Here is a 27,643-nt window from a genome sequence, read left to right on the forward strand (position 1 = left end):
ATATTTGAACCCAAATCTCTTAGTACATTCGTTAAAACACCTGATTTCACTTTGCAAACAGTTCAGTTATTGTCTCACACGTTGGCGTGATATTTGAACTCAGTGAATTTTGGAAGATTTTTTTCCACATTTTTGCGGCGTTAATTTTTTTCAACTTTGGAGAGGAGTTTCATGCTATCAAGCAGTGATTCCGAATTTGAAGGTTTTTCAACAGAAGATCTGGCGATATCGAAGAAAAGAATGAATGAGCTACAAAAGCACGTGGTGAACGATAATGAATCGGATATTTCTGTATCCGAAACTGAAAGCAGCGACGGCGACAGCGAAGATGATTTTACACCAGAAATAGATTTAAAAAATATTTTTATTAACAATTTTTCTGAGGAAACAGGGTCTACCCATAGTCTTTCTCAGGAAGCGAAACCTTTAGACTTCTTTTTCATGCTTGTTTGAAATGATTACTGCGGAAACAAACCGTTACGCAGAATGTAAACAAGCCGGAAAAAAAAGATAGCTTGTGGTTTCCTGCAACTGTAGATGAAATACGGGCATTTTTTGCCATAAATATTATGATGGGTATTAGACAGTTCCCCAGAATAACAAATTACTGGAGCGATCAGGAACCTTTTGGCGATGGCTACATTTCCAGTATTATGAACGAGTACGATTCGTGAAGCTGAACCAATATTTACATGTGAGAGACACTAGCAGTACCCCAGAGACAAAAATTATGCAATAGAATTGATTAAGAAACCTTTCTTTAATTATGTTCCAAATATCACAATATGTTAATAAATAAAAAAAGTTACAGGTGTTTAATGAGACTAGTCTAAATTCATGATTATTTTAGAATTTAATTGAAACTCATGAGCGGTGTATTTTGGTCAGAAATATAGTAACGAAAGGGTTAATGGCTCTTAATTGCCATTTAATAATTATGATACATCCTGTAGCAGTGGAGATAATTTTAACTAATCAAAGGGATTTATGTTGTGTAGTATTTAATATACCTTTATTTGTTATTTAGATGCATGCCACTGGCTACTCAGTTATTTCTCTAAGCTTATTTTTAAAATGTGTTGAATCTGTGTGACAAAAAGTCAAATTTAAAAATAATTGTCTCAGTTATGTGCTTCATGGCTATTTGGGAAAATATCTGAGAAAATTCTCTGGAAATGAACTTGTTTTACATCATGTATATTTATTTTCAGCATTCTACTTCATTTTTATTGTTTTTAATTTTCAAAATGATTGAACATTGTGAAATAAACATTTTTGTGACAGTAATGCCTTCTGCATTTGTCTTAATTTTGAAATAGATTCCAAGAACCACCTTCTCCTATCATTGAGCCACAACATAGTCACTTGACTCACATGAAATAAGTCAAATCACTCAAATCACACTTTGCTGTATTAAAGAACTCATTGAATGAGTCCTAGGAGTATCTTGAAATGGGGAAACTGTCATGATTGGATCATAGATCGTCTCAATCAGGGTTAAGATGGGGCTAAACAGCATATGTTTTTTGTTTTGAATCTGTCAAGAATTCAGATTTATTTGTAGAAGGGGTTAAAGCTATTGATATAAATTTTAAAAAATAATTTTTGTAATTTTTAAAAACTGGCTGCTAGGTGGGCAGGTTGTAATATAAGGTTCAAGTAGTTCATCCAGAAGTATTCCACTTAAATCATAAACATTTACTTAGTCATTTAAGCATTTATTTGCACATTACACTTACTCTGCATAGTGAAGTCTAGTTTTCTACATTTCTTATTTCGTTTTCTTTCATTTTCAATCTTGTATGTTCCTAAACTAAAAGATTACTAAATTCAAATTACGATAAACGTAAACAAACAAACGAAGTTTGCTTTTAGAAGCGTTGAGATGTCTTAGAAAGTTAAAGAAATGATTTTAAAATCTCAATCGCAGCATAATGCTAATAATATAGCCTGAACAGGATAAACTACCCCTATTTTGCAGAGAAAGTGTAGGTGGTTAGCTAATAGATTACTAAATATGATTTTTTAAAAAATCAACTGAAGTAATTCCTTCACCAAAAAAATGAATAGTAAAGTTGAGTGCAGCAGGACATGAATTCTGAATGTGTGACGTAAGTAGATATTGGATTCCACATGATCTTTTAACATATATCACAGTGCATAAATTTGCTTAATGGAGAAGGAAATATTGCTCAAATAAAAGCGTAAAATTTTCTCCATTACATTAATAATAAAATTAAAGTAAACTAATATTAATTTCCTATAAGTGGGATTAAAATTAATATCCAGATCAAACAATTGAACGTATGCTAAAATTGAGATTGGGTTCTGTTATCGAATTTGTGTATATCATATTTTGACTAGTTTGTCCAAGAGGAAAAGCTAAAAGGGAAGTTGCAGTAAATGAGATGGTTGCAGATGCATGTGAAGGAATTGGTGACATTGAAGGAATGGCAGTGAGTGTAAGGGAGGACAGTGGTGATAGAGAGGGGAGAAATGCAGGAGAAAAGTGAGGCAAAATATGTAAGGTGATGTCAAAGGAAAACAAAAGATATTACCTTGTATAACTTAGTGGCCCTATAATATTCCTCTTTTCAAATGGAAGAAAAATAATCAAACATTTTGGAGAAATGTATTGTTCTTGGCAGGCCAATTTTAGTGTTTATACATATAATCATTTTAAAATAATGGAACGAGAGTATCTGAGTGTAGATGTATACATGATGAGCAGAGTTTTAGTCACTATAACAAGTTTCAAACAAGAATATACATGTACGCAAGTTGCATCACACATTTCAGCCACTAATAATGCATTATTGACATATATTTTATTAACATCAAAGTATAGAACATCGAATTTCCATTTAACATTGATCGATTTCCTTGTGAGTTGAATTTTTCCAATATGAGTAAACATGCTCCAGCGTGCAAACTAAAATAGATCAATAATCGAAGATGTGATATTTATTTAACTTGTTCATCAGACAAAAAAAGAATTGGGAGAGGAGATTGTCGATTACATCGACCCCAGTACACAAATGATATTTATTTTGTCGACCTCGGTGGAATTTGAACTCAGAATGTAATGACGGACGAAATGCCGCTGAGCATTTTGCCCGGTGCGCTAATGATTCTGCCAGCTTACCGCCTTCATAATAATGGTTTCAAATTTTGCCACGAGGGCAACCATTTTTGGGGAAGTAATGAATCAATTACATCGACCCCCCTCCCCCAGTGGTACTTAATTTATCAACTCCGAAAGGACGAAAGGTAAAGTCGACCTCGGCGGCATTTCAACTCGGAAAGTAGCGTCGGGCGAAATACCGCTAAGCATTTCGCCCAGCGTGCTAACGATTCGGCCAGCTCGCTGTCTTCATGATGATAATCGTACAGAGAATCATTAGCTCACGTAGAGCTCAGAAATGTAAAAAAAAAAAAAAAAAAAAAAAAATTTCTGGTGTAGGTATCTCTTTTTTTATACAATACACGCATTTCTGCAGGGATGACGCTTAACTGCAATGAAACACCTGGCACCTTATGCTTCAATGGACATACTGAAGATTTCCTTAACCTTCATTTTGAGATCAATGGAGATCATCACAGTTAATGGAATTTATTATTAAAAAAGCACAAGGCGGCGAGCTAGCATAGTGGTATTTCGTCTGCTGTCACATTCTGAATTCGAATTCCGCCGAGGTCGACCTTGCCTTTCATCCTTTCAGGGTCGATAAATTAAGTACCAGTTGAGCACTTGGGGGTCGATATAACTGACTTACTCCTCCCCCAAAATTTCAAGCCTTGTGCCTATAATAGAAAGGATTATTAAAGAAGTATAGGGTTTGATGTAGAAATAGATGGCCATTGTTCAACTGGTAACTGTGGTCCAACTCATTAATCCACGCTAGTTATGGCCTGCATGTATATGATAATCTTTGACAGCGAATTTCATGCAATGGTTTTTGTAATCCACTGTGTCCAATTTTAAAGAGATTTACCGTTTTCAAGGGATGACCGAGATGCTTTTTCAGTTTAGAGATTATCAGCAACCATTGTATGCTCAATGGTTTCCACTGGTCATCGGCTTATATGCAATCAGCTTGTATTTTGTTCTATTTTGATCCAAGCAGATTGTTTTTAACCAAAGTTTTAAGAACAACAAATTCAAGAGCGTTATCTAATATTCGTATGATAAACTAAAGAGTACAAAAGCAACTATGAGGCACTAACCTTACCAATGTTTCTACTTTGGTACAGCAGAGATTCTGTTATTTCAGTTTTATTTGGCTTTATTTCTTCGATTTAGTATTGTTGTTGGCACTCCGTCGCTTACGACGTCGAGGGTTCCAGTTGATCCAATCAACGGAACAGCCCGCTCGTGAAATTAACGTGCAAGTGGCTGAGCACTCCACAGACACGTGTGCCCTTAACGTAGCTCTCGGGATATTCAGTGTGACAAGGCTGACCCTTTGATTTATGTGTGTGTGTGTGTGTGCGATAGAAACTTAACTATATGCACAAACAGTCAAATATTAAAGTTTACTTACTAAAATTTCGCCGTACACCCATTCGTGGTATTTGACGCCATACTATACAAGTAAATGTGACACATTGATTGTTTATAACACCGACACGATGTTCTCCATGTTCCAAGCAATTTCCTTTATTGTCTTTACAATCTGAAAAGGCAATTACAATTCATCATAATACTTGAAATGCATATTTTTACTGATTTCTCGGATCTATTTTAAAACGGGGGCGCCAGTTTTCATTTATGTTTTATGTAGTGTTTTTGGTACCGAAAGACTTTCAAACTTCGTATACTTATCTATTTTGTGTTATAGAACAGAAAAAAAATTTTGTATTCGAATTTATTTCATGTAAAAAATTGTCTTATTTCGATAATTTCTACTAATCACTGACGTCTATTCAGTTGAAAACAGTTAGCGCTGTAACGGTGTATATCGTATTAATCCCCTAACCCTAACCCTAACTAGGCTGTTAACCGTAACCCTAACCCTAAAACTAACCCTAACCCTAACTAGACTGTTAACCGTAACCGTAACCCTAACTCTAGAATCCGAACTCTAAAATTGTTACGCATATAGATACGCACAGCGTAATTTATTATATAAACAATATATGCGTATAAATTACGATTAAACCGGATGAAATATGTCACAGGGAATAACATTTTTATGACCGCCCAGCAGTAACTCTATTCAGCTGAATAGACGTCAGTGATTGGTTGAAATTACAGAAATACGACAACTTTAACATGGAATAACTTGCGAATTCCTTTTTTTTGTTCAGAAGACTAAGAGTAAAAGATGTTTTATATGACACATTCTACCAGTGTCCCAAGTTTCAAAGTGTTTCGTTAGTGTTTCGTTAAGAAAATACTGGCGCCCCCGTTTTAAAATAGATCCGATTTCTCTTAACACACACACGTGCTCATTTTATACAGTATTATTAAATTAAGGTTCACATACGACCAAATATTACCGGGCAGTTTCATAAATAGTTAAGCTTCTCTACAGAAGGAAAAACTTATTAAATAATTACTAGACATGGCCAATCGGAAATATATAGTTTGGACTATTTTGAACCGAAGGATCGAAAGAAAAAGTTTCGGTCAACAACTCGGAGTTCTTGATTGTAGTAAAAATAAGAAAGAACCTTGTCATACCCTGAAACCCCATCGAAAAATCTCTGCAATATGCAATGCAGGGTTTAGCCTTTCCAGACTTATTTTCCCCAGATTGGCCTGTGAAGTTAAAATTACATCCTGTAAGCCTGATTAATGTACAACGTGTCTTCAATACACTTGTGTGTGTGTGTGTATATATATATATATATATATATATATATATATATATATATCTGAGCGGAGTGGGAATGAAGGGAGAGGATGAAAGAGAGGAGTCAGGAAGGAAATATGAGAGACAGAGGTGGTTGTAATTTACCAGTTTGTGGAGGAATATTAAATATATGCCTGTGTGTATATGTTATTTTGGGGAAATATTTTAAAATAATGAGAAAGCAAGGAAGTGACATAAAGAGCGAATGAGAGTAAGACAGATATGAAGGAAGGGAGGGAGGTGAAAGGTGAAAGAGATATAGGGGAAGAGGAAGTATATAGTTCTAAAGCAATGGTCAGAGGGGAGGAAAGAATGTGAGTCACAGTACGCAAGAAAGGATGAATATATAAAGGCTGTAATAAACATGAAAAGGGGTAACCAACAGTGATTAGTGTAATTGGGCTCGACCAATTACATAAAATATTCTTCTATTCATGAGGGTATGAGAGAAAAATCTCGCTTTTAGAGTTCAGAAATGTTCCGGGGTGTAGCGAAATGTTCAGGATAATTCTTTTTTGCCAAATAATTTTCAACTCCTGTTTCTATTGAGATACGGTTAGCACGTTTTCAGCAGTCTCTAGTTGACAAATATTTTTTTTGAACACCATGTGTGTCTTGCTAACGCTGTGATGTTATGTCTTTCCTAGATTTTGAAAGAGGACTTGTTTAACCTGATTATGAAAAGGCTTTTCGTTGTTCCTACTTATCGCTGTATCTATTGCTATTGCTGTCCTACACTACCTTCGCATCACACACGACGACTTCTGTGTTACATTGTCCACAGACAACCTGATTTCATCCTGGGCTGCCATCCTGAAGTTAAAGTGGTTTTATTGTTGTTTAATAGTTTCTCCTCTTTGGCGTGTGGATCTCTTTGTCTATTCTGTACTTATTACTCCAGTCTCTTCTCCTGTGAATAAATTGACGGTGTACATGTAAGGAATTCTCTTCTGTCACAAAAATACTAGTATTCAAACAAAACATTTTGTACAATATTTTCGATCGAGAACTATCTTCCTCCTAAATTTCCTCTTAGTAATTTTCGAGCTTATAGGAACTTCATCCACTGACACATGTATTTCAATTTATAAGTGTAAGAAATGGTTATAAAACAATTTCACAAAAGTAGAATACATTACGAAATGGAAGTCAGATATTTGTTATAAAAATCATAGTATACAAGAACTATGCTAGAAATTACTTATAAAAACGAAAACTGTGGTAACGTAAATGAGGGAGAGTTAACATAACGTAATGAAACAAAAATTTCAACGAATTAAAGTTACCTTTGCAATGAAAATGGAAACAGTCTCAATGACTGGTAATAATACAAACCGGTCTAAGTAAAAGAAACTACTCAGAAAATTTAATTAAAATTCGAATTACACATGGAATGAAGGACTGAAAACATAATTTAATCTGACAGCATTGAGTACGTTTCACTTTTACTCAGCCGTTTCTGTGAAGCATAGCCTTTCCAGCACTTGCAAGATTCAGTGATAAAGGCTCACTATATTGATGTACAAAAAAATTCACGAGATGACAAGATCACGTTGTGTAATAATTGAGAGAAGTTACTTAGCTTCTGTATAAAATACAATAGTTAAGCGAATGCTAATGTAATGTAGTGAGCAAAACAATTTCAAAAGGTCCCTTTATTCCCTTCTTCATTGAAAAGGTATTATTAATTAATTGATTTTTTAAAAACTACATAAAGTTTATTGACAACATAAAAATGTTTGGAATAGGAATTATGTGGAGGAAACATTTTAGATTTTTACTTACACCACTTTAAAATTGTGTATGTTTTTTCAACGCACATTATTTCCTTACATTCATACAGTGTTCTAAAAAGGCCTACCGTATGATTACAAAAGCATTTTCCGTCCAAATAACAGCCATTACATTCTGTAAAAAGAGAAACGTTTTTCTTTGATTGAAGATGTGGATTAGCATTTAGTTTAGTTTGAGATTTACTCTACTTGAAATTGCGGTGAAAATTCGATTTTTGGGTGTTAAGTAAATAATATATTAGAGAGAACGAGGAGAAAAATCAAGTGGGGGTTATGACGCGTAACAAACATAACGAGAAAATTATAAAAAAGTAAAAATAAAAGCGGAGAAAGAGTGTATTGTAAATTAGGTTAGAGCTGCAGAGACTTAGAAAAGTATTGTTAAAACGTATTTACAGACTTAAAAGAAAACCTACTTTGTAGGTAGTCAATAGTTAAAGAGATATTTTTTAGTAAAGCCTTGTGTAGCCGTTCAAGAGGAGGTGCAGAACGTACAAAAGGCAAAAATAATTCAGTGACTTTGTTCCAAGGGAGACATATCTATTATTTGAGTAGCTGAGTTGCGTCCGAATTCAGCTAACAATTCCTGGGTACAATTCTTCATATGTTTGCATAATATTAATTTTTTATAACTCCATTGCTTGCAGCAACATGGAATCTGTTAAATCAAACCGTGAGCCATGTTATGTTTTGATGTTAAATTAAATCTATTACGTAAAACATTACAACTAGTCTACAGTAAGACTTAAGATTTAAACCTCAAGTATTTTCTACCTATCATATTACATGTCACATGCGTTGCAGAAATTGCATAATTGCATCGCCCCTCCTCCAAATAGCATGAAATTATTTGAAAGCTGCACAACCTGAGTGACAAACAGCTAAGTAATATTGTTTCTAACTACGGCACAATGCTAGTAATTTTAGCGAGAGGAAGTTAGTCGATTGAATTGATCCCAGTGCTCAACTGGTACTTATTTTATCGAGTACGAAAGAATGAAAGGTAAAATCAACCTCTGCGAAATTTGAACGCTGATCGTAAAGATCTAGAAAAAGCAGAGAAATAATACTTCTTTCTAATTTTTAGCAATTTTGAGGGGAGACGGCAAGTCGACTGCATCATATCCTCCCTACCCAATACTTGGCTGGTACTTTATTTTGTTGACCCTGAAAAGTTGACAGGTAAAGTTAACCTCAACCTTAAGAACCGGAAGAGGCAGATGCAATATTGGTTTCAAATTTTGGCACAAGACCTGCAATTTCAGGGGAGCGGATTAACCGATTACACCGACCCAAGAGCTCAACTAGTATTTATTTTATCGACCCAGAAAGGATGAAATATAAAGTCGACCTCGGTAGATTTTGAACTTAGAACGTAAAAACTGACGAAATGCCGCTCAGCATTTTGCCCGGCGTGCTAACGATTCTACCAACTGGTCACCTTATTAAGGTGTAAAATATTACAAATTTATCTTGTTCTGAAATATAATAAGTTATATTCTAGGGTTTATGTCTTGTAAAGAGATAACATCAAAACTTTAATTATTTATGTTACGGAATCATAGTTTATTTATTCCCAGTTCCTTAAAAATCCAATGCAATATCTGGAAATTTTTAAATATCAGAGTGGGCGAGTGAAAGAGAGATAAGGGGAGAGAGTGATTATGGTTTCGTATGTCGGTTTCGATAATGGCTTGTTCAGTGATACAGATAAAAGCTTAGGAGTTTAAGAATATTGGAATATACCTGAAGAAAGGTCTGTAACGAGAGAAGATACAGGGACTGCAAGTGAAAGGAAAACTATTGGAAATGTCTGCATCTGTAAGTAATATAGAATAAACATGTAAAATATATCTCCTACGGTCATATTGCTAGAAAAAAAAAAAGGAAAGATAAAGTGTTAAATTTACTCGACGGTAACTTATGCAAATTTAGCACTTTATCTTTTGAATATTTTACTATGCGTATATGTTTCTTCATGTACCAACACGATCGATTCAGTTGAAGTTAACATGTATGTCTTCTCCTTTTTTTAAATATATTTCAGTCAACAAAACGAGATTGTGTTCCTAAACACGAATCCATACACTCTGGTCAAGGCTAAGAAAATAATTTAAAGTGCGAATTATCAGTTTTCTCAAATCAAGAAACAAATATATTTTCAGAACAGTTTCCGGGCAAATTCCATTAATTGGATTGTGATATGCGTATTACATTTCGAAGACGTATAAAGACATACGTTCGAAGGAAGTATAATAGAAACTTTTGAAGTCGTATAATAGCATTTCTGTTGATCTTATTCTGTTTTAAAGTTCCATTGTCAGGGTTCGACTTAGGAAAGTGTAAAGAAAGATAGATATATAATACAGTGTGTAACAAGCCAATAGTAGATTCCTCACAAGCGAAGAACTAAAGACTTATTCAGTCTTCAGTTGAAGTTATTTCTCATTTGTCTTTTGTAAATTTCCTCTCACTTAAAACATTAGTTCTGTATCTAGTTACACTGCCATGAATATAATTATTATTCTAAGAGTTGAAGAAATATATATATTAGCGTTAACCATATCGAATATCAACAGAGATTGCATGAGTTAACATAGATTTATATTAGGATTGTCTGCAATAATTAGGTATAAACAAATAAAAAGTATACAATGTAATAATTTTGAGTCAGGATGTCACTATCATTTTAAAAGATCTATATTTTGATAAAAACGAAAGAAAGAAGAAAATTTAACCCTTTCAATCTAGAACTCTTTCTCAATTCGGTAATGGCGGGGAGTTTGTACGCATGCGAGTCTTTTGGGCTGTCATTATAGTGTCATACACTTCGATCACACGTCTGGCGCTACATACCAAAAAAAAAAAAAAAAAACATGCATCACATAGGTTGTAAAATTTTTGACTGATATAAAAAGGTTACAACGCTAAAAGGGTTAAAAAGCTAAAAGTACCAAAGCTTACTTTTGAAGAAAATGGCTGAAAGAACGTATATGTATATGTGTATATATTTATGCGTATATATATATATATATATATATATATATAAGGTATATAATTTAACTTATTAAACAAAGTTCAATAAATTCAATAATATTTTACGTAAATGGAGGAGATTAGATGTTAATATGGATAATTTTTTTTATTCATACAGTTATACAATCGTTTCATACAGAAAGACAATAAATTCATTTAATGGTCCACAGGGGATTACATCCTAGAGCCTAAATCAGTGAGGGACCTGGGTATCGACATAAGTGATTATACCTCTTTCCAAGTGCACATTACCAGGATGGCGACAAAGTGCAGACGGCTGGCTGGCTGGATCCTGAGAACGTTCAGAACTAGAGAAAAGGAAACTATGATGGTCCTCTGGAGGACATTCGTCCTCAGCCGCCTGGATTATTGCTCCCAGCTATGGCCACCCAACAGTGTAAAATTAACAGCGGATCTTGAAGCAATCAGGCAAAGTTTCACGAGGAAGATCGTCTCATTGCAAAAGCTCAGCCACTGGGAAAGGCTGAAACAGCTAAAACTCTACTCCCGGGAGCGAAGGTGGAAGAAGTATGCAGTAATATACATCTGGAAGATCCTGGAAGGAATTGTGCCAAATTTTGGCATTGAAAGCTACACCAATGCCAGAACTGGTCGACACTGCACAGTGCCAAAGATCCCAGCAATGCCATCGCGCTTCAGGACCATTTACTGCAATAGCCTGGGTTTCAGGGGCCCACAGCTTTTTAATACTCTCTCAAAGAGCCAGAGGGGCCCACATAAAGTGAATGTAGGTGTTTTAAATCTAAACTGGACCTCTTCCTGTCGAGAGTCCCAGATGAACCTACTTCACGGCAAGAGGTGCAAATGAGGGTAGCGACATCAAACTCCATTCTTTACCAAGTGCTACATATTAGAGGAGGCTCTCAGTAATAAGAGTGTGGCAAAAACGGCGGTGCCCCAGCATGGTCACAGCTCTGAGCTGAAGCTACAAAAAAAAGAAAAATGTGTGTATGTATATATATATGTGTGTGTGTGTGTGTATGTATGGGTGGGTGCGTGTATATATGTTCAGACATTTTTTGCGAGTCCTTTAGCTTTTATTGAAAATGGGGGTGTATCCCAAATAATTTCCCTATTTCCACTCATACAAGGTAATTTATTATAGTTATAGACTATTTTTGGAATTTGTATGGTATTTCCCGAGTGTTCTTTTGCTATTCTTATATTCGGTTCTATGTCTACTATAGCAATTTTTTAGGTTTTCAAGACCTAAAAAAAAATTTTTAATGATCATAGCTGTACTTTAATCTATTTATTTATTGATACAATATTATTTATATTATGGACTTATCTCTACTGTGATTTTTAAGATATACAAGGTGCGGTGAATATATTGTTGTCTAAATTACGCAAAATAAAAATGAATATAAGACTAGCATCTAATTTTAACAGATATATTTACCAAAATTACATACAAATATCTTAAAATCCTAAAGAGTAAATTTATTCCATGAAAGCGGTGTTAGCTTCAACCACGGCCTCCAGACGACTTCGGAATCTCCAGCAACTCTTCTGGACGGTCTTCTTGTTTAAGCTGGTAAATGCTGCCTTAAGCTTTGCCTTCAGTTCATCTTTAGTGTTGCAAGGAGTTTTGTTGATCTCTCGCTTAACTGCGCTCTACATATAATAATCAAGGGGGTTGCAGTCTGGCGAATTAGGTGGCCAGATTTTAGGGGTGATGTGGTTGCAGAAATTGTCTGATAGTCATGAATAGGTTCTCCTGCTTGTGTGGCATGATGCGGAGTCCTGTTGCCAGACATAGGGACTTGCCGTAGCCACCTTCTTGATTCAGGCCAGCACTACCTCCTCCAGTTATTAGTGTTGAGTCTGAAGCCGTGTGGGATGATGAATGGAGGCATCACGTCACCATCACTGGTGATCTCCAAACACAATGATGTTGACTGGATGTTTGATTTTTATCACTCTCGGTGCATGTTCTCAGATTGCATTGTCTTCAGATTGATACCCAAACACTCTGAAATGTTCGTACTGGAACTTCCGGCGCGAATGCCAAGCAGTGCAACATGTTTCCAAATTTTTTGTAGAGTGAATTGCGTAATGGTGCTGTTTTTCTCACAAACGGTGCTCAACTCACCCTACCATACTGTGTAGTCGACAAAATCAAAAATAGATAATGTGCATGTGGGAAATTGAAAATATAAAATGGCGACAATTTACCCATCGCCCCATGTATTGCTGAATGCGATATTTTTTTAAAAAGAGGCCAGTGGATGAACTGTCGATGGACGACAACAGCACAGCATTTCATTTAGGGTTATGAATGAAATGTTCAATAGGTTGAATATGAGACATTTTTTCGAAGCTGCGTATAGGTCGAGTGGAAACGGGATAGTGGAAAGACGCCATCGCACAATCAAGGTCATGGCCGAGAGGGGGTATATCTCCCCGACTGAGATAGTCTTTTGGTACATGTGACCCAGGGTTGGACAAGCCGAGGAGTCCCACAAAGAGCAGTATTCAGATATGAATGGTAATAACCGAGCACGGTATAACAGCGTTTCAAGGAAGAGAAAGGACTTGCATTCACTCAGATCGAGGATGATATTTGGGTGAAGCCAGTCCCACAAACTTGCAAAGGTCACAAACGTATTGACGTCCATTTAAGTGGATGGACAACTTCGAAATGGAATGAAAAGATTATGAAGAGGTATTTAGGCCAGAGGTGTATATGGCATAGTGTGGGTGATGCATCGGAACTGAAGGGAGACGTTAGCGGGTAAATGACGTCTCGAAACGAAGCGGCGAATTTGAACAACCTCATCCTTGGAGCGGCAATCGGCAAGAACATACGCGTGGACGAAGTCATTGTGTATTGTAGATTTCTGATCCGAAGTTTGGGTTAGTAAATGTCCCAGGGTCCCACATCAAATTCCATTCGGAGTTTTGAGTAGGTTCTTTTGTTTGAAGTCGTTCGCCAGCTAAAGATAAGAGCCTGATACTGTTATGTTTAGAGATCCACATGAAATACAGAGCAAATACAGGGGAGATTAGATAAACATAAGTTTATACTATTAGTTCCTACGTACGCTTAACCAATATGGTTGCTTGGTACTCTGCATTGCATGTTCCAAGTACACTTCAATGCTAATGGGCATTCATTCTCTGCAACTTTAATACAATTAAATGTTCTGGTTAAGTATACAAAACTACTTGGAACACTCGATGCAGTGTTCCAGGCAATTTTAATAATATACACTTGTGTTTATCTTAATTTTTCTTGTATATATATATATATATATATATATATATATATATATATATATATATATATATATATATATATATTATCTCAGTTTAAAAAAACCTTGACAATGTAAATATGTTAATAGTTACCATGGGCAGCAAAAATCACACAAAAAAACCAGGATATCACACCCGTTTTATAGGTAGAGATACCAAGTTAAAGCGATGCATTTTGAGTAAATATGAATAATAACAATAAATGGAGCAAACCGCATATAAATAAAAGTTCCTTGTCTTGCTTCTATATGTTGGTTCCCTGACGATGAATATATGTGCAATTTCAGCAGCTCTTACTTCTTTGGAGTAGAGTGCACATATATTTTGAAACATATGTAGGAATTGAAGGAACTTTTATATATATGCGGTTTGCTCCATTTATTGTTATTATATATATATATATATATATATATATATATATATATATATATATATATATATATATATATATATATATATATATACTGAGGATGATAAATTGAATATTAATTTAATTAACATCAATTTAAAATCAGTGGCCTAGCATATAAAAAATCTGAAAATTCAGAAAAAATTGTATTACATGCGTATAAGAAGGGATGACCACTAAGTGGACATCCGATATGCTAGAAAGAGATCATCAATGACCCAACAGCAAAGAAAATAATGTTCTCTAGAAAAAATTCTAGCAAACACCAGATTGGTTGAATATGGGACATTTTTCTGAAGCTGCGTATAGGTCGAAAATGGGATAGTGGAAAGACACCATCCCACAATCAAGGTCATGGCCGAGACGGGGTATATCTCCCCTGCTGAGATAGTCTTCTGGTACAGATTGGTGTTTGCTGAATTTTTTCTAGAGAACATTATGTTTTTAGTGGTTGGGTCGTCGATGATCTCTTTCTAGCATATCGGATGTCCACTTAGTGGTCATCCCTTCTTATACGCATATATATATATATATATATATATATATATATATATATATATATATATATATATATATATATATATTTGTGTGTGCGTGCGTGCGCGCGTCTTTGCGCACGTATTTCTTTACTTATGTACCCATAAAGCTTTAAAAATGAGTAAATGAAAATATATTGAACGAATCTGACAAATTATGGTAAGAATATAAATTTATGCTTCATTATTTTCCATTTATTACTTAGCTCCGTTGACTTCGTTGTAATTATAACAATTCCAACCGAGTTAGTGTGTTGACGATTAGCTTCGTTTCTTAGAAGACGTGTGTTACATTTTACAATCCGCACATCTATTATTGTTTCACCTACGTAACTTACACAGCTGTCAACTAGTTTAAATTTTACTGGTGTTATGAAATGTGGTTTACTTTTTGCACTAGGAAAGACATGTTTAGTATACTTGTTTGCTGTGAAAATAAAGGAATCGTTTTTGAATATAGTTGTATATTTTCTTATGGTAGAGTTATCTACAATTCAGATGATCTTCACAAAAGTTGGTAGAATTTGAACTCAGAATCATCATAATATTTGTTTCAACGAATTCCTATAAGAATCAAACGCTGCATCTCTCTTTAAACAGGAAGAAAAGCTATCGATATTACTACAGGAAGAACAAAGTTACACATTTCAGGAGCGGGATATAGCTGATTATATCGACATTTATTTCTGACTGGTACATTATTTTATCAAGCCCAGAAGGATGAAAAGTAAAATTCGACTTGACGGAATTTGAACTCAGAACATGCTTTAAGGAGACGTGTGTAGTCGATTAAATTCAATATATCATTTAAAATATCGCAACGATTGTGGGACCATACCTCATATTTGCTCCTAATATTTACAAAAAAGATGTATTACGTGACTACTTTGCATGGGCATGGCCAATTTCAGCTTATGAGAAATGAATCAAGATGTGTGTTATATACAGCGTGTCGCTAGAAGTGCTAAAAGATAAGTAGAAGTAATTAGAGGTTAGTTAGAAATGTTAAACAATATTCAGTCTACTAGTCACTAAATTGTTTTATAACAATTAAATTAAAGGCAGTGAAATGAATAACAAGCAAAACATAATTGCTTTTTTCTTGAACTTTAATAAGAAAAATATAATTCTGCCTATCAAGAAGAGTGATCTGGAAAGTGATCGCATCGCAGTTGAGTACAATATTGCAACCTAGCTACGCATGAAAGTCTGCCGAAACGAAGTGTTTTGCCAGGGACCAGAGAAACGGCATCATAGCAGATGAATAAGTCCACAGTTTTTAATTTGTATGCTTGAGTACTTTGATTGGTCTGGCGTACGGATACTGTTATGGTAGTTGTTTTAAGGTAAAAACTCATGAACATTTAGCAAGGTCCTGTTGGTGCAGAGCTTCTGTGACGTCTTTTGTGGTTCAGCCTGTCGCATTTGACGTATATTCCTCTTGCCAGAATACGTAGCTGGTCTGGTCAGTTTAATTAATTTTGGTGTCAGATATAACACCTTTACCTGGAGGAGAGGTTGGTGTCGCAAACCAGTTTTGATGTAAAAGCTAAAATGGTAGTGCGAATAACAAGCAAAATTAATAGCAGTGATATAATCCATTTCGCTGGGTTTTGGAGGATTTGAGAAGAGCTCTGAGTTGGTGATTAAAGTATTTCATAAAATCATTGGTGGTATTATGATAGGTTGTTAGCGTGCATTTACAACCTAAGAATGCTGCAAGGTGTAGATCTATATTAGGTACCACATTCTGTAGTTGTAGTTGATAGCACATTGAAACGAGAAATCCAACATGTAGCAATCACCGTATATTATGGCATATTAGATGCACGTTTCCCCCCCCCCCAAAAAATGTCTCAAAAATCACACCGGGTCCTATATGCAAAGTTGGGTCTATATTATATGCTCTAATGCAGTAAGAATTTTTTTCCTTAATATGCACTACTAAAATTGAGGTGCGTCTTATATACCCGTGCGTCTTTATGCCATGAAATACGGTAACGATGAAACTATTTCTCAGTAGTCTCAGGCATCAGAATAATTTTAGACCAACGTGTAAGGCAATTGGCTAACTTTGAAAAAATAGGGATATTCTTTCAAATAAAAAGGTGAATCTGAGTCAAGGTGTTGAAAATTAGCTGTTGGTGGAAGAAAATGTAGCATAGTGTTTGTACGGCAGTAGAACATAGCACGTTGGCACCCAAGACATTTGTTATACGTGCTAATAGTTATGTTAGCCGGCATTAAGCTTTCTCCATACCATCTTTTAAGTTATTATAGTACTCACTGTTCATTTATAAAAATCATTTCTCTAGTTATCAGATAACCACTGATGAGGTCTAATTAAAACCAAGGCATATTTGGAGTTACCACAATATTGTTAAAAATCGAGTTCACTTTATTGTATTCAATATTTAATTGATTTTGCTTAAATATAATTTTAGGTTGTCTTCCTAATTGTTTGTTAAAACCAAAATTAGACATTTAAATAGTGATTGTTCTCACCACTAAAGGTGTAGACCTAAACAATAATTTTCTTATGCTTCCTAAATCAAGTGTTCTACAATCCACTTTACTAGTGTCATGCAAAACTGTGAGAATCTTTTTAAACACAGTCTATAATTGTGGAATATATATAGAGGAATGCTGTAAGGAGATCTCTCTATTCTTGGCGTTGATACTCACTTTCGTGCACTTATCCAAGAAGCAGCAACAGTGAATGACTGAGTGGTCTAAGAAATTTGTGTCGATTATAGGGCGGAAAACATCGACAACAATGAAAACCCAGTGGAAAAATTGGCGGAGTTGTAAATCTAGAGTTATAAGAAATTTGCTGAAAATTGTGATTGAGCTTCTTTTGACGACCTATATATTTAAAGTAGGAGTCTAGTTTCTTTGGTTAACAGAATGAAGCTTATCTCTGAACAGATTTCTGTGAAATAAAATTGGCAATTTGTTCCTTGTTCCTGTCATGTATCACCATTAGTGATGCACATGTATGATTGCACTCTTTAGCTTGATTACTAAATTTCTGATGGTACCAACGAAGGTCGGAAGAAGGGGGAAAAATTTGATAAATGTTAGGTGGCGTTATGTGTTCAAAGTTGTTACAGATTTTGAATACTAGTTGTTAAGTCAGCTATTTTGTAAAACAAGTCAAGGAAACATTGAAGTTAACTTGGCTACATCGACGCTTGTTGTAATCCTTTCGAGAACTTACTAGCCAACTCCACTAGTATTCAAATTGGTTTGCAATAAAATAGTCAAATTTCCTCTTCCCTAGTAATATACCAGATTGCAAATTGTTCCTTCACTTTCGCAAACCAAAAGACACAGTCGGTTGGTAAAAAAATATGAGGTTTTGCTGTCAAAATAGCCACGAGAGGACCAGCCATAATTTTAGAATGATCACTAGCCGTTAAAGGGATTGTGTGAACAGAACTAGTTAGACGACATCTCGAAGGCTACCATCAGAGATAAATTAATTGAGATACAAATTTATAGTAACTGCTACTAATAAAAGATATCAAGTCATGGTTACCATTACAACGTGGCCCAAGACTTTCAGAAAAGCTGCAGAACGCTCAAGTTCCATCCATTCATACATTTCTCCGCCCACTATTTCTAGGAGGTTCGTGAGGATAGAGTCTCCAAGCACCTCTTCCACAGAGTCTTGTCAGAAATGGCTGTCATTACATTTTCCGGTTGAATTCACATGCGTGACCAACTGAGACTATGGATATAATCCAACCGTTTCGTTCTTGGCCTACCCCTAGGTCTTCTGCCAGTTGGCACGGCTTAAAGAATCCGACATACGATTCTTTTCTAATTACATGTTGTGGACGAAGGCGGCTCTGTGTGACGCTGGATGACCCTGGTTTAACCAGGAAGTTAAAGATGCCATCCGAGCAAAGATTTTAAAAGCTTGGTTTGGACACAAGTCTCCCCTTTCGCGCATGCGGCCACGATGAAGTTCCGAATTAGTAATGTAAAGCAATAAACACACCCTAGTATGTTGGAGACTATTTAGCTAACGTAGTTTAATGAAAACATTAAAAATCCCATTACTCATCTTCTTTGTGTTTTCAGAACAGAAATATAATTTCACTCACCAAGAAAAGCCGTCTTACAACAGGATCTCGATGATATATAGCTACATGCCACAGCTTAAGTTTATTTGTCCTGCTGAGAAATCCAGTTACGTTTTCTCAGATATATCTATTTTTATATATATTAACCTGATTGATCAGCATGCTTCTTTTCCTTGATAGAGTTTGTTGTTACAACATTTAACTGTTAGATGATGATTGTATTAGATTTCTCTTTCATCTGGATTATATATATATATATATATATATATATATATATATATATGAGAAATCTGCTGAAAATTGTGATTGAGCTTCTGTTGACGACCTATATATTTAAAGTAGGAGTCTAGTTTCTTTGGTTAACAGAATGAAGCTTATCTCTGAACAGATTTCTGTGAAATAAAATTGGCAATTTGTTCCTTGTTCCTGTCATGTATCACCATTAGTGATGCACATGTATGATTGCACTCTTTAGCTTGATTACTAAATTTCTGATGGTACCAACGAAGGTCGGAAGAAGGGGGAAAAATTTGGTCGAAACATATCTAAGTTCATCTAAGTTTATATATATATATATATATATATATATATATATATATATATATATATATATATATATATATATATATATAAACTTAGATGAACTTAGATATGTTTCGACCAAAGATTGGTCCAGGCCATGTCTAACTTAATAGCACCACCTGATAGGATTATCTAAATCCTTTTTACAGTCAAGTTTGGTCTATGGTCCATTCAAGTAGTGAGTTCTTATTGAGTGAGTTGTATCCAGATATGGGTGGCTTGTCTGGTGTTCCTTGAAGAAATCTGTCTTGACTCCGTTTAAAGCTGATAGGATCCTTTTCCTTTTATCTGTTTCGGGACAATGTTAAACAGGGCAGGGCCTGTTGAGGAAAAGAAATTATACCACAGTGTACCTATATGTTGAGATCCTGAATTGGGCAGGGGACGTATGGCCCGTGGTCCCAGCCTTGGATGAACCTTGAAACTAATGTTCAGGTCGTTTGAGCAATGCTGGCGTATATTCTCCACATCGTACAGATGATGTACCGCTCGCGGCGGTACTGGAGAGAGTAGAGCTTCAAAGTTTTAAGGCGGTCCCAGTAATCAAGATCAGTCATGCCTTCAATTCGTTTAGTGAGTGCCCTTTGGGATGATTCAATCCTCAAGACGTTTTGTTTTGTATAGGGAGACCACAAAGAGCAGCAGTATTCGAGGTGTGGCCGTACAAAGGAGGAAAAAAGTGGAATGATGACACCTTGTTCTCTAAACTGGAAAGTTCTTAAGATCCAGGAGCTCATCCTACGAGCTATATTGACCTTATTGTTGATGTGGGCACTCCAGTTGAGATTGCTGTCAACAATTACACTTAGATCTCTGATATTATTGGATGCCATGAGCGGTTCCCCTGAAGGAAAAGTGTATGGCTGTTTTAGTATAGACTTTCTTCCAAAATGAATCAGCTCAAATTTTCCTTCGTTCAGTTTCATTTTGTTTTTTGTCTGCCCATTGACTCACAGCATATAGATAAGACTGGAATTGGGTTCGGTCTTCTTCTTCATTGATGATGTGCTGGAGCTTAGTGTCATCAGCAAATATTTTCACTTTGCAGTGATTTACGACGCTGGAAAGGCCATTTATGTAAATTATAAAGAGGAGCGGGCTCAAGACAGTCCCCTGGACACCACTGGTGAGTTTTGCTGGACTTGAGTGGACTCCATCGACCACAACTTCTTGTGTTCTATTCTCCAGGAAATACTTAATCCAGTGTAGAAGTTTTCTACGGATTCCAATATTTGCCAATTTTGTGAGTAAGATATTATGGTCAACCCTGTCGAACGCTTTACTGAAGTCAAGATATATGACATCAGCGTTCGAACCTGTTCCCAAGGCTTTAAGAATATCTTCAATGTGGTGTAGAAGCTGTGTTAGACAGTCCCTGTCACAGCGAAAGCCATGCTGGTTTGCATTTAGGAGTTTGTGGGTCTCCAGGAAGTCAGCTATCCTTGATCTTACCACCCTTTCAAACACTTTAATGATGTGCGAGGTGAGATTGGGTAATAGTTGATTGCGAGGGATCTGTTTCCCTGTTTGAAAACCGGGATGACAGACTGGGATAGAAGCTGTTTCGGTATATAACCTGAGTCTAAAGAATTTCTGCAGAGGTTGCTCAGAGGGACTGCAAGTTGGTGTCTACATTCCTTCAGGAAACTTGCGGGGAATCTATCAGGGCCTACAGCAGGATAGTATTTGACCTCATTTATTGCTGCTATGATGTCTGAAGCAGTGAAGGTTATGTCCGAGATTTTATGTTGGGAATCAATTTCATTCGCTTTTCTTACGTCAATATCAGTGGGATCACTAAAGACAGAGCAGTATTGTTTTTACAATATTTCTGCCATTTCTTTAGCATCGTGTCAGGGAATGTCGTTATCATCGATCAATGGCGCAATGGGTGAGACAGTGGTTCTATTCTTATTCCCATAAGAATAAAACACTTTTGGGTTCTGTTTGATGTTTTTGATTACCCACTGTTCCTCCGCAGCTCTTTGATTTTGAATGGAGGTTTTCATGTCGGTCTGCAAATGAAGTTTTTCCAACTCCAACATTTTCATTGTTGTTGAATGTGGATGTTGTATGTGGGAGTATTTTAATTGGTTGATTTTTTTTAATTGAGTCTTTTGATGCGCCTGATGAGTGTTTTTTTCCTTTTAGGGAGCCGGTTTCTGTTTGTGTTAGTGGATTTCGCAGAAGCGTGTTTTGAGCATGTATAGGTGACGATATTCTCAAAGTGTTGCCATGCGGTCTCAATGTGAGTGGAACTGAGAGTGAAAGACCAGTCGATGAAGGACAGATCCTCAATGATTGCTCCCCATTTCGCTTTGTGGATGTTTATGTTGTCAAATGAGTGCGGTGGAGCGGGATTGGCTGGTTTGGTTTTGATATGCCGGGAATTAAAATTGCAGAGTATCATGTCGTAGTCTGAGAGGAGAGTTTTTTCAACTGAAATACTGTGAACGGAGCTAGAGTGGTTGGTTAATATTAGATCCAAGATCGTTTTATTGTCTTGTTGGTTCGAGCACTAGTTGAGTCAGGAAGAATTTATCTATTAGATTAAAGAGTAATTCTGCTGCTGCTTTATCTAATGTAGAGCATCTGCCTAACTTAGAGTATTTGTGTACCAGTTTATATGAGGAAGGTTAAAATCACCCATCACTAGTATGTTTCCGGAGTTGTATTTTTGAAGGAAGGACTTGATTTTGTTGAGGCACTCTTCAAAGCACTTTAGAGGTGCTTGGGCAGGCCTGTAAAGACCAACAATGATTATGTCTTTGGCCTTGTTGAATAGTGATATGGATTCATAATAGCCACTGGAAAATACGTCCTTGGCATCTACTGAAAAGGAGTCATGGAGAAAGATGGCTGTCCCCCCCCCCCCCTTTATTTCGGTCTGTACGATCTGCGCGGACGATGGTGAAATCTTTTATATTTTTTTTTCGGCATCCATATGTGTGCTGTTTAGGTGAGTTTCAGTGAGGATAAAGAAAGGGAAGCAATGTGCCGTTTCGGCAAGCCAACTCTCTATATATGGGACCTTCCATTTTTGGGCATTGATTGATGGGTTGATGCCACGTACATTTAACAGGAATGTCGAGGTAAGGGTAGTTTGATGTTTGCATTGTTCCAAGTTATGTTTTATGTTGTTCAGAGGTAGCAATGAAGGTAGTTTTCGTATGGAGCTGTGTGTGTATGATTTTCTAGTTGGTGGTGGGTGTGTGTTCCTTGCGTTTTGCATAAATGGTTGCTGATAGCCCGTTGTATCTCCTGGCTTAGGTCGGTTTTCATATTTTCTAGATAAGTTAGTAAAAAAGAGTTGCCTCTTTGCTTTGCCACTTGGTCAGAGGATACATAGTTCATGTTATGGTTTTCCCATAGTTCTGTCTTTGTTGTTTGGTTGTAGGAGGTGAAATGTGGTTGTGTTTTGTTTTTGTTGTTGTCGTAGGTCTCCTCTGTTGCTGTTTATAGTTATTTTTCGACCGTTTTGTGCCCTTCAGATGGTGGTGGTTACATTCTGGGTTCAAGTACATCCTTAGTGACACAGAAGTTTGGCACAGTTTAGGATAGAAGAAGGTGCATCCATTGCCTTTTGTGCATCCATATTTAGGATCAGTGCCATGGACTCTGTATTTAGGACAGTATTTGGGGTGGAGGTGAGGGCAGTTTTTTCCCGTTATGCCTTATGGACAGGTGCCCTTAACAAATCTACGGCATAAGGTAGGATGGAAAAATGCACAGTGCCCCTTGTTGTTGGTGCCGCTGGGGCCAAATCTACAGTTACCTTGAGAATGGTAACGACAGGGTTTTTGACGTGGACATAGTAGAGGTTTTTCTGTACTGGCAGGCTCGTTGGTCAGTGGTCCTACTGTAGTACCAGTAGCAGACTGTTGTTGTTGTAGCGGCAGTGAAATTTGATTTGCAACAGTAGGGCTGTGTGGAATCAGGTCAGACAGTGGTGCCAAACAAGGTACTTCCAATGTAGTAGCAGTAGCAAGCTGTTGTTGCTGTGGTAGTGAGTCCTGGTTTTCCACGGTAGTGTTGAGTGGAATTAGGTCAGAAAGCGATATCAATGAGGATGTTGTTTGTTACTGGCTAGCGAGTCGCTGAAGTGACCCCTGACCTGTTGGAGTTGGGTCAGTGGGTGCACTACATCCATTGACAAGTATGGCTTCTAGTGTTACCATGTGCGTGTGTAAAGCATGAAACGATCGTGTGATTTCTTTTATTTTGTTTTCGATCTGTTTTACAGATCTGTAAAAGGACTGTGACGCTACTTTTTCGGCGATTTTGCCGTAGACATTAGCTTTTACACTATCGTTATGGTGAGTGTACCAAGCGTTTATCAGTGCACTGATTTCGTTTTCTACCCAGTGGCGTTTTAGAATATTATTGGCCATATTCAGTGGCACAGTATTATGCACTATACGTTAGTTATTGGTGACTTGATGTATAATAGTGAATGCACCGTTGTAAAGTTTGTGTCGATATATTCAGAAATGCGTGCCCGTCAATTCAGAAAGATCCAAATACGACAACTTCAACATGAAATAGCTTGCAATGTAGAAATGTTTGTTAAGAAGGCTAAGAGAAAAAGATGTTGTATATGACACATTCTACCAGTATCCCAAGTTTGAAAGTGTTTCGTTAAGAAAACAAGTGGTGCCCGTCAATTCAGAAAGATCCTGCGTGGCTATATCTGGGTGTGTGTGAGAGAGTTCAGTCTATTTAGTACAAATCAAAATGAGCAGTGTGTTTAATACAAATCAAGAGAAAGGAATTGTACTCACAGGACTAGTTTTAGAACTAATCTTGGGTTTAGTTTTGGTTTATATTTGTTTCTCCAGGTTGTATATAAATTTGTGTAAATTTATCGTCCGATGATAGTAGAATAGTAAAATTCAAGAGTTCTGGGACTAAAAACAAAGAAAGTTACTGCTGGTTTGAGTTGAAATCTGTTTCTTTGGCTACTGACTGGCCAGAGCTAAGAAAAGTACGTCTTGTCACGAAGAATGCCCGTTAATAATTGTTTATTATCAACAGCAAATTGGTCATCTTCACTTACAACCGTTTCTGTAAGTGAAGATGACTAATTTGGCATTAATAATAAACAATTATTAACTTCCCAATCTCCATTTTCTTCTTCATTTAAATGTATATGTATATATACTCTATACTCTCTTTTACTCTTTTACTTGTTTCAGTCATTTGAGTGTGGCCATGCTGGAGCACCGCCTTTAGTCGAGCAAATTGACCCCAGGACTTATTCTCTGGAAGCCTAGTACTTATTCTATCGGTCTCTCTTGCCGAACCGCTAAGTTACGGGGACGTAAACACACTAGCATCGGTTGTCAAGCGATGTTGGGGGAACAAACAGACACACAAACATATATACACACACACACACATACATACATACATATATATATATATATATATATATATATATATATATATATATATATATATATATATATATATACATATATACGACGGGCTTCTTTCAGTTTCCGTCTACCAAATCCACTCACAAGGCTTTGGTCGGCCCGAGGCTATAGTAGAAGACACTTGCCCAAGGTTCCACACAGTGAGACTGAACTCAGAACCATGTGGTTCGTAAGCAAGCTACTTACCACACAGCCACTCCTACGCCTATGTGTATATATATATATATATGTGTGTGTGTGTGTGTGTGTGTGTGTGTGTGTGTATTGATCTCAAATTTTGGCACAAGGCCAGCAAGTTCGGAGGAGGGGAGGAAGTAAGTCGATTACATCGACCCCAGTGCTCAACCGATACTTATTTTATCGACCTCGAAAGGATGAAAGGTAAAGTCGTCCCAGGCGGAATTTGAACTCAGAACTTAAAGACGGACGAAATGTCACTAAGCATTTGCCCTGCGTGCTATCATACCTAGTGCTTATGACATCCAAAGATTATCCTCTATTTGAAATTCTAGCAAGAAGAAAAGAAAAAAATCGAAACATAATTACAAGAAATAATGTCAAAACGAGTCTTTTTAGGTCTATAATTATCTTAAATTACTATATAGTAATGTGAATTTAAATAATGTGATATAGCATACTACAGTCTTACCTTACGATCTTGAAGATGACTTCTAAGTTCAGATCTCGAAAATGATGTAAGTAATTTTCGGATACTACTGTTATGGTGAAGATCGCTGCACCAGCTGGAACCGTTAAGCTTTTTATTGAAATTCGCAATTGCATTTTAACATTTGTTCTTGATTTATCATGTGTCATGACATATTATTGGGAAATATTACAAAATGCTTCGAATTACGTTTCTTTTCTGATCTTGTGTTTCATTGGTTTGATCGGGAAGAGGATCTCATGAGATGAGTAAGATCGAGACAATCAATATTTTTATTTTATAGTTAAATGTTGATCACTGCAGGAAAAGCATGGCACAGTGGGAAATTCTAAATGGTTGGCGTTCTGAGAGTAAGGACTATGCATAGAGGAAAATACAGAGCCTTTGAAGATAAAATATGGGGTCGAGGCAAGTATAGTCGGGTGAATCAGTAATGCCTAAAGGAAGGTGGTATGATGCGCCTTCCGACTCCGAGGAATAAGAGCCAATGTAATAGCGATAGTAACAATGCAAAGGGAAGAGATATGTGTCTGTGGACAGGCGGTTGGACGTGTTAGCAAGAGATTTCATGTTCAGCAGTTGAGTGGCCAGCTTCTTTAATGTAGTCTAGGGTGTAGGTACATGTTGCTTGTGACCCTTTTGGCAATGGATCACAGGCATCGGTTACAGTTTGGTACGGGACGATGTTTGCAAGTTGTGTGATGTACGGAGATATCTTTCGTGTTTTGAACGATAGTTTTGCAGGTATTACGGTGCTAAGTATAAACCTTTTCTACTCTAGGCACAAGGCCCGAAATTTTGGAGGAAGGGACCAGTCGATTAGATCGACCCTAGAACGCAACTGGTACTTGATTTATCAACTCCGAAAGGATGAAAGGCAAAGTCGACCTCGGCAAAATTTGAACTCAAAACATAAAGAAAGACAACATACCGCTAAGCATTTCGCTCGGCGTACTAACGTTTCTGCTAGCTCGCCACCTTGGTGCTAGGTGTAAACCGTAAGATTTTAAGAGCAGGTGAATTTTTTCAAGTGTTGCAGGCTGTATTCTTTGACTGAGCTCTGGTGGAGCAATGAGTATTGATTGTGTTGGGTGTGGGTTTTGAAGAATGTGTGCTAAGCTGTCTCCGACAGGTCAGATGGAAACACGTGCTGCCCGTGTTATCTCGCTTGGATTAGGAATAGATTCAGTCATTCAAATGACTTGAAGTGTCCTACGGTCTTGGAGGAATTGGCGTTGCATTGTATGTCGTTGTGTGGTGAATAATCGTGGTAAAGCAGTCGTCTGACGGTGATGGTTTGGTCAACAATAGGTTTGGCGGTTAGAAAGAAGAATTTAAGAATGTTTTTAGTATCTATATTCCGGCCAGAGACACATATAAGAGATGAAACTAAGTGATGTAGAGATTTGAAGAACATTGCATTTATGACATTAATTTGGGATGAATGTGATGACCAAGAAGGCATGCAAACATTGAAGTTACCTCGGTAGTTGTATAAAATCATTGATTTTGCAACACCATATGATACTACAGTGCATACAAGGGAAATTCAGAAAAACTGAGAAATATCAGAAGCCAGCCAGAGAGATGAAGTGATTGTGGAATGCAAAAGTGACATTTAACACACCATACATAGCACCCAAACTACTATCTAAGAGGCTGGAAGATATTGATATTGCGGCAGATATTGTCGATCCTCAGAAAAGTGCAAGAATCCTAAGAAATATTATTGAGATTCGGGAAAGCGTGTTATCACCAAACTTCAAGTCAATTTCCTTGCCAATTAAATTAGTTTGGTACAGCTTTATCATAATAATAATAATGATAATAATAAGTTATAAAAATAGTAGAGTTATGAAAACGTTTAATGTACTTTGTAGCATATTATAGCTGCATAACGAAATACCATGTACCTACAAGTCATTAACATAATCTCTGGATGCAGTCAACT

General features: G+C 36.5%; 1 protein-coding gene across 4 annotated transcripts; it reads right to left on the bottom strand.

The window, feature by feature from the left end:
* Positions 1-2,811: 2,811 nt before the first annotated feature.
* On the bottom strand, positions 2,812-25,811 carry LOC106869804 (uncharacterized). Of its 4 annotated transcripts, XM_089353651.1 has the most exons (7): positions 25,675-25,811; positions 24,369-24,494; positions 10,390-10,499; positions 9,398-9,470; positions 7,644-7,766; positions 4,545-4,676; positions 2,812-2,932 (listed from the first exon to the last, which is right to left on the bottom strand). In XM_089353651.1, the coding sequence occupies exons 4-7, from the start codon at positions 9,468-9,470 to the stop codon at positions 2,865-2,867; spliced, it is 396 nt and encodes a 131-aa protein (XP_089209777.1). In that variant the 5' UTR covers positions 10,390-10,499; positions 24,369-24,494; positions 25,675-25,811; the 3' UTR covers positions 2,812-2,864. The 4 variants fall into 4 exon arrangements, with proteins under 4 accessions (XP_089209777.1, XP_052824917.1, XP_052824916.1 ...); XM_052968957.2 differs by lacking the exon at positions 24,369-24,494; XM_052968956.2 differs by lacking the exon at positions 10,390-10,499.
* Between the last annotated feature and the right edge of the window lie 1,832 nt (positions 25,812-27,643).

Source organism: Octopus bimaculoides, chromosome 6 (genome assembly GCF_046866305.1).
Source record: "Octopus bimaculoides isolate indiv1 chromosome 6, ASM4686630v1, whole genome shotgun sequence".
In the NCBI taxonomy this organism is placed as follows: Eukaryota; Metazoa; Mollusca; class Cephalopoda; order Octopoda; family Octopodidae; genus Octopus; species Octopus bimaculoides.

Excerpts from the sequence above, each read along its gene's own strand:
- LOC106869804 (XM_052968957.2), bottom strand. The coding sequence starts at position 9,470 with ATGCAGACATTTCCAATAGTTTTCCTTTCACTTGCAGTCCCTGTATCT. Across the intron at positions 4,677-7,643 it reads ATACACAATTTTAAAGTGGT|ATTGTAAAGACAATAAAGGA; the intron begins GTAAGTAAAAAT and ends TTGCCTTTTCAG. Across the intron at positions 2,933-4,544 it reads GGGTGTACGGCGAAATTTTA|TTTGCACGCTGGAGCATGTT; the intron begins GTAAGTAAACTT and ends GATCTATTTTAG.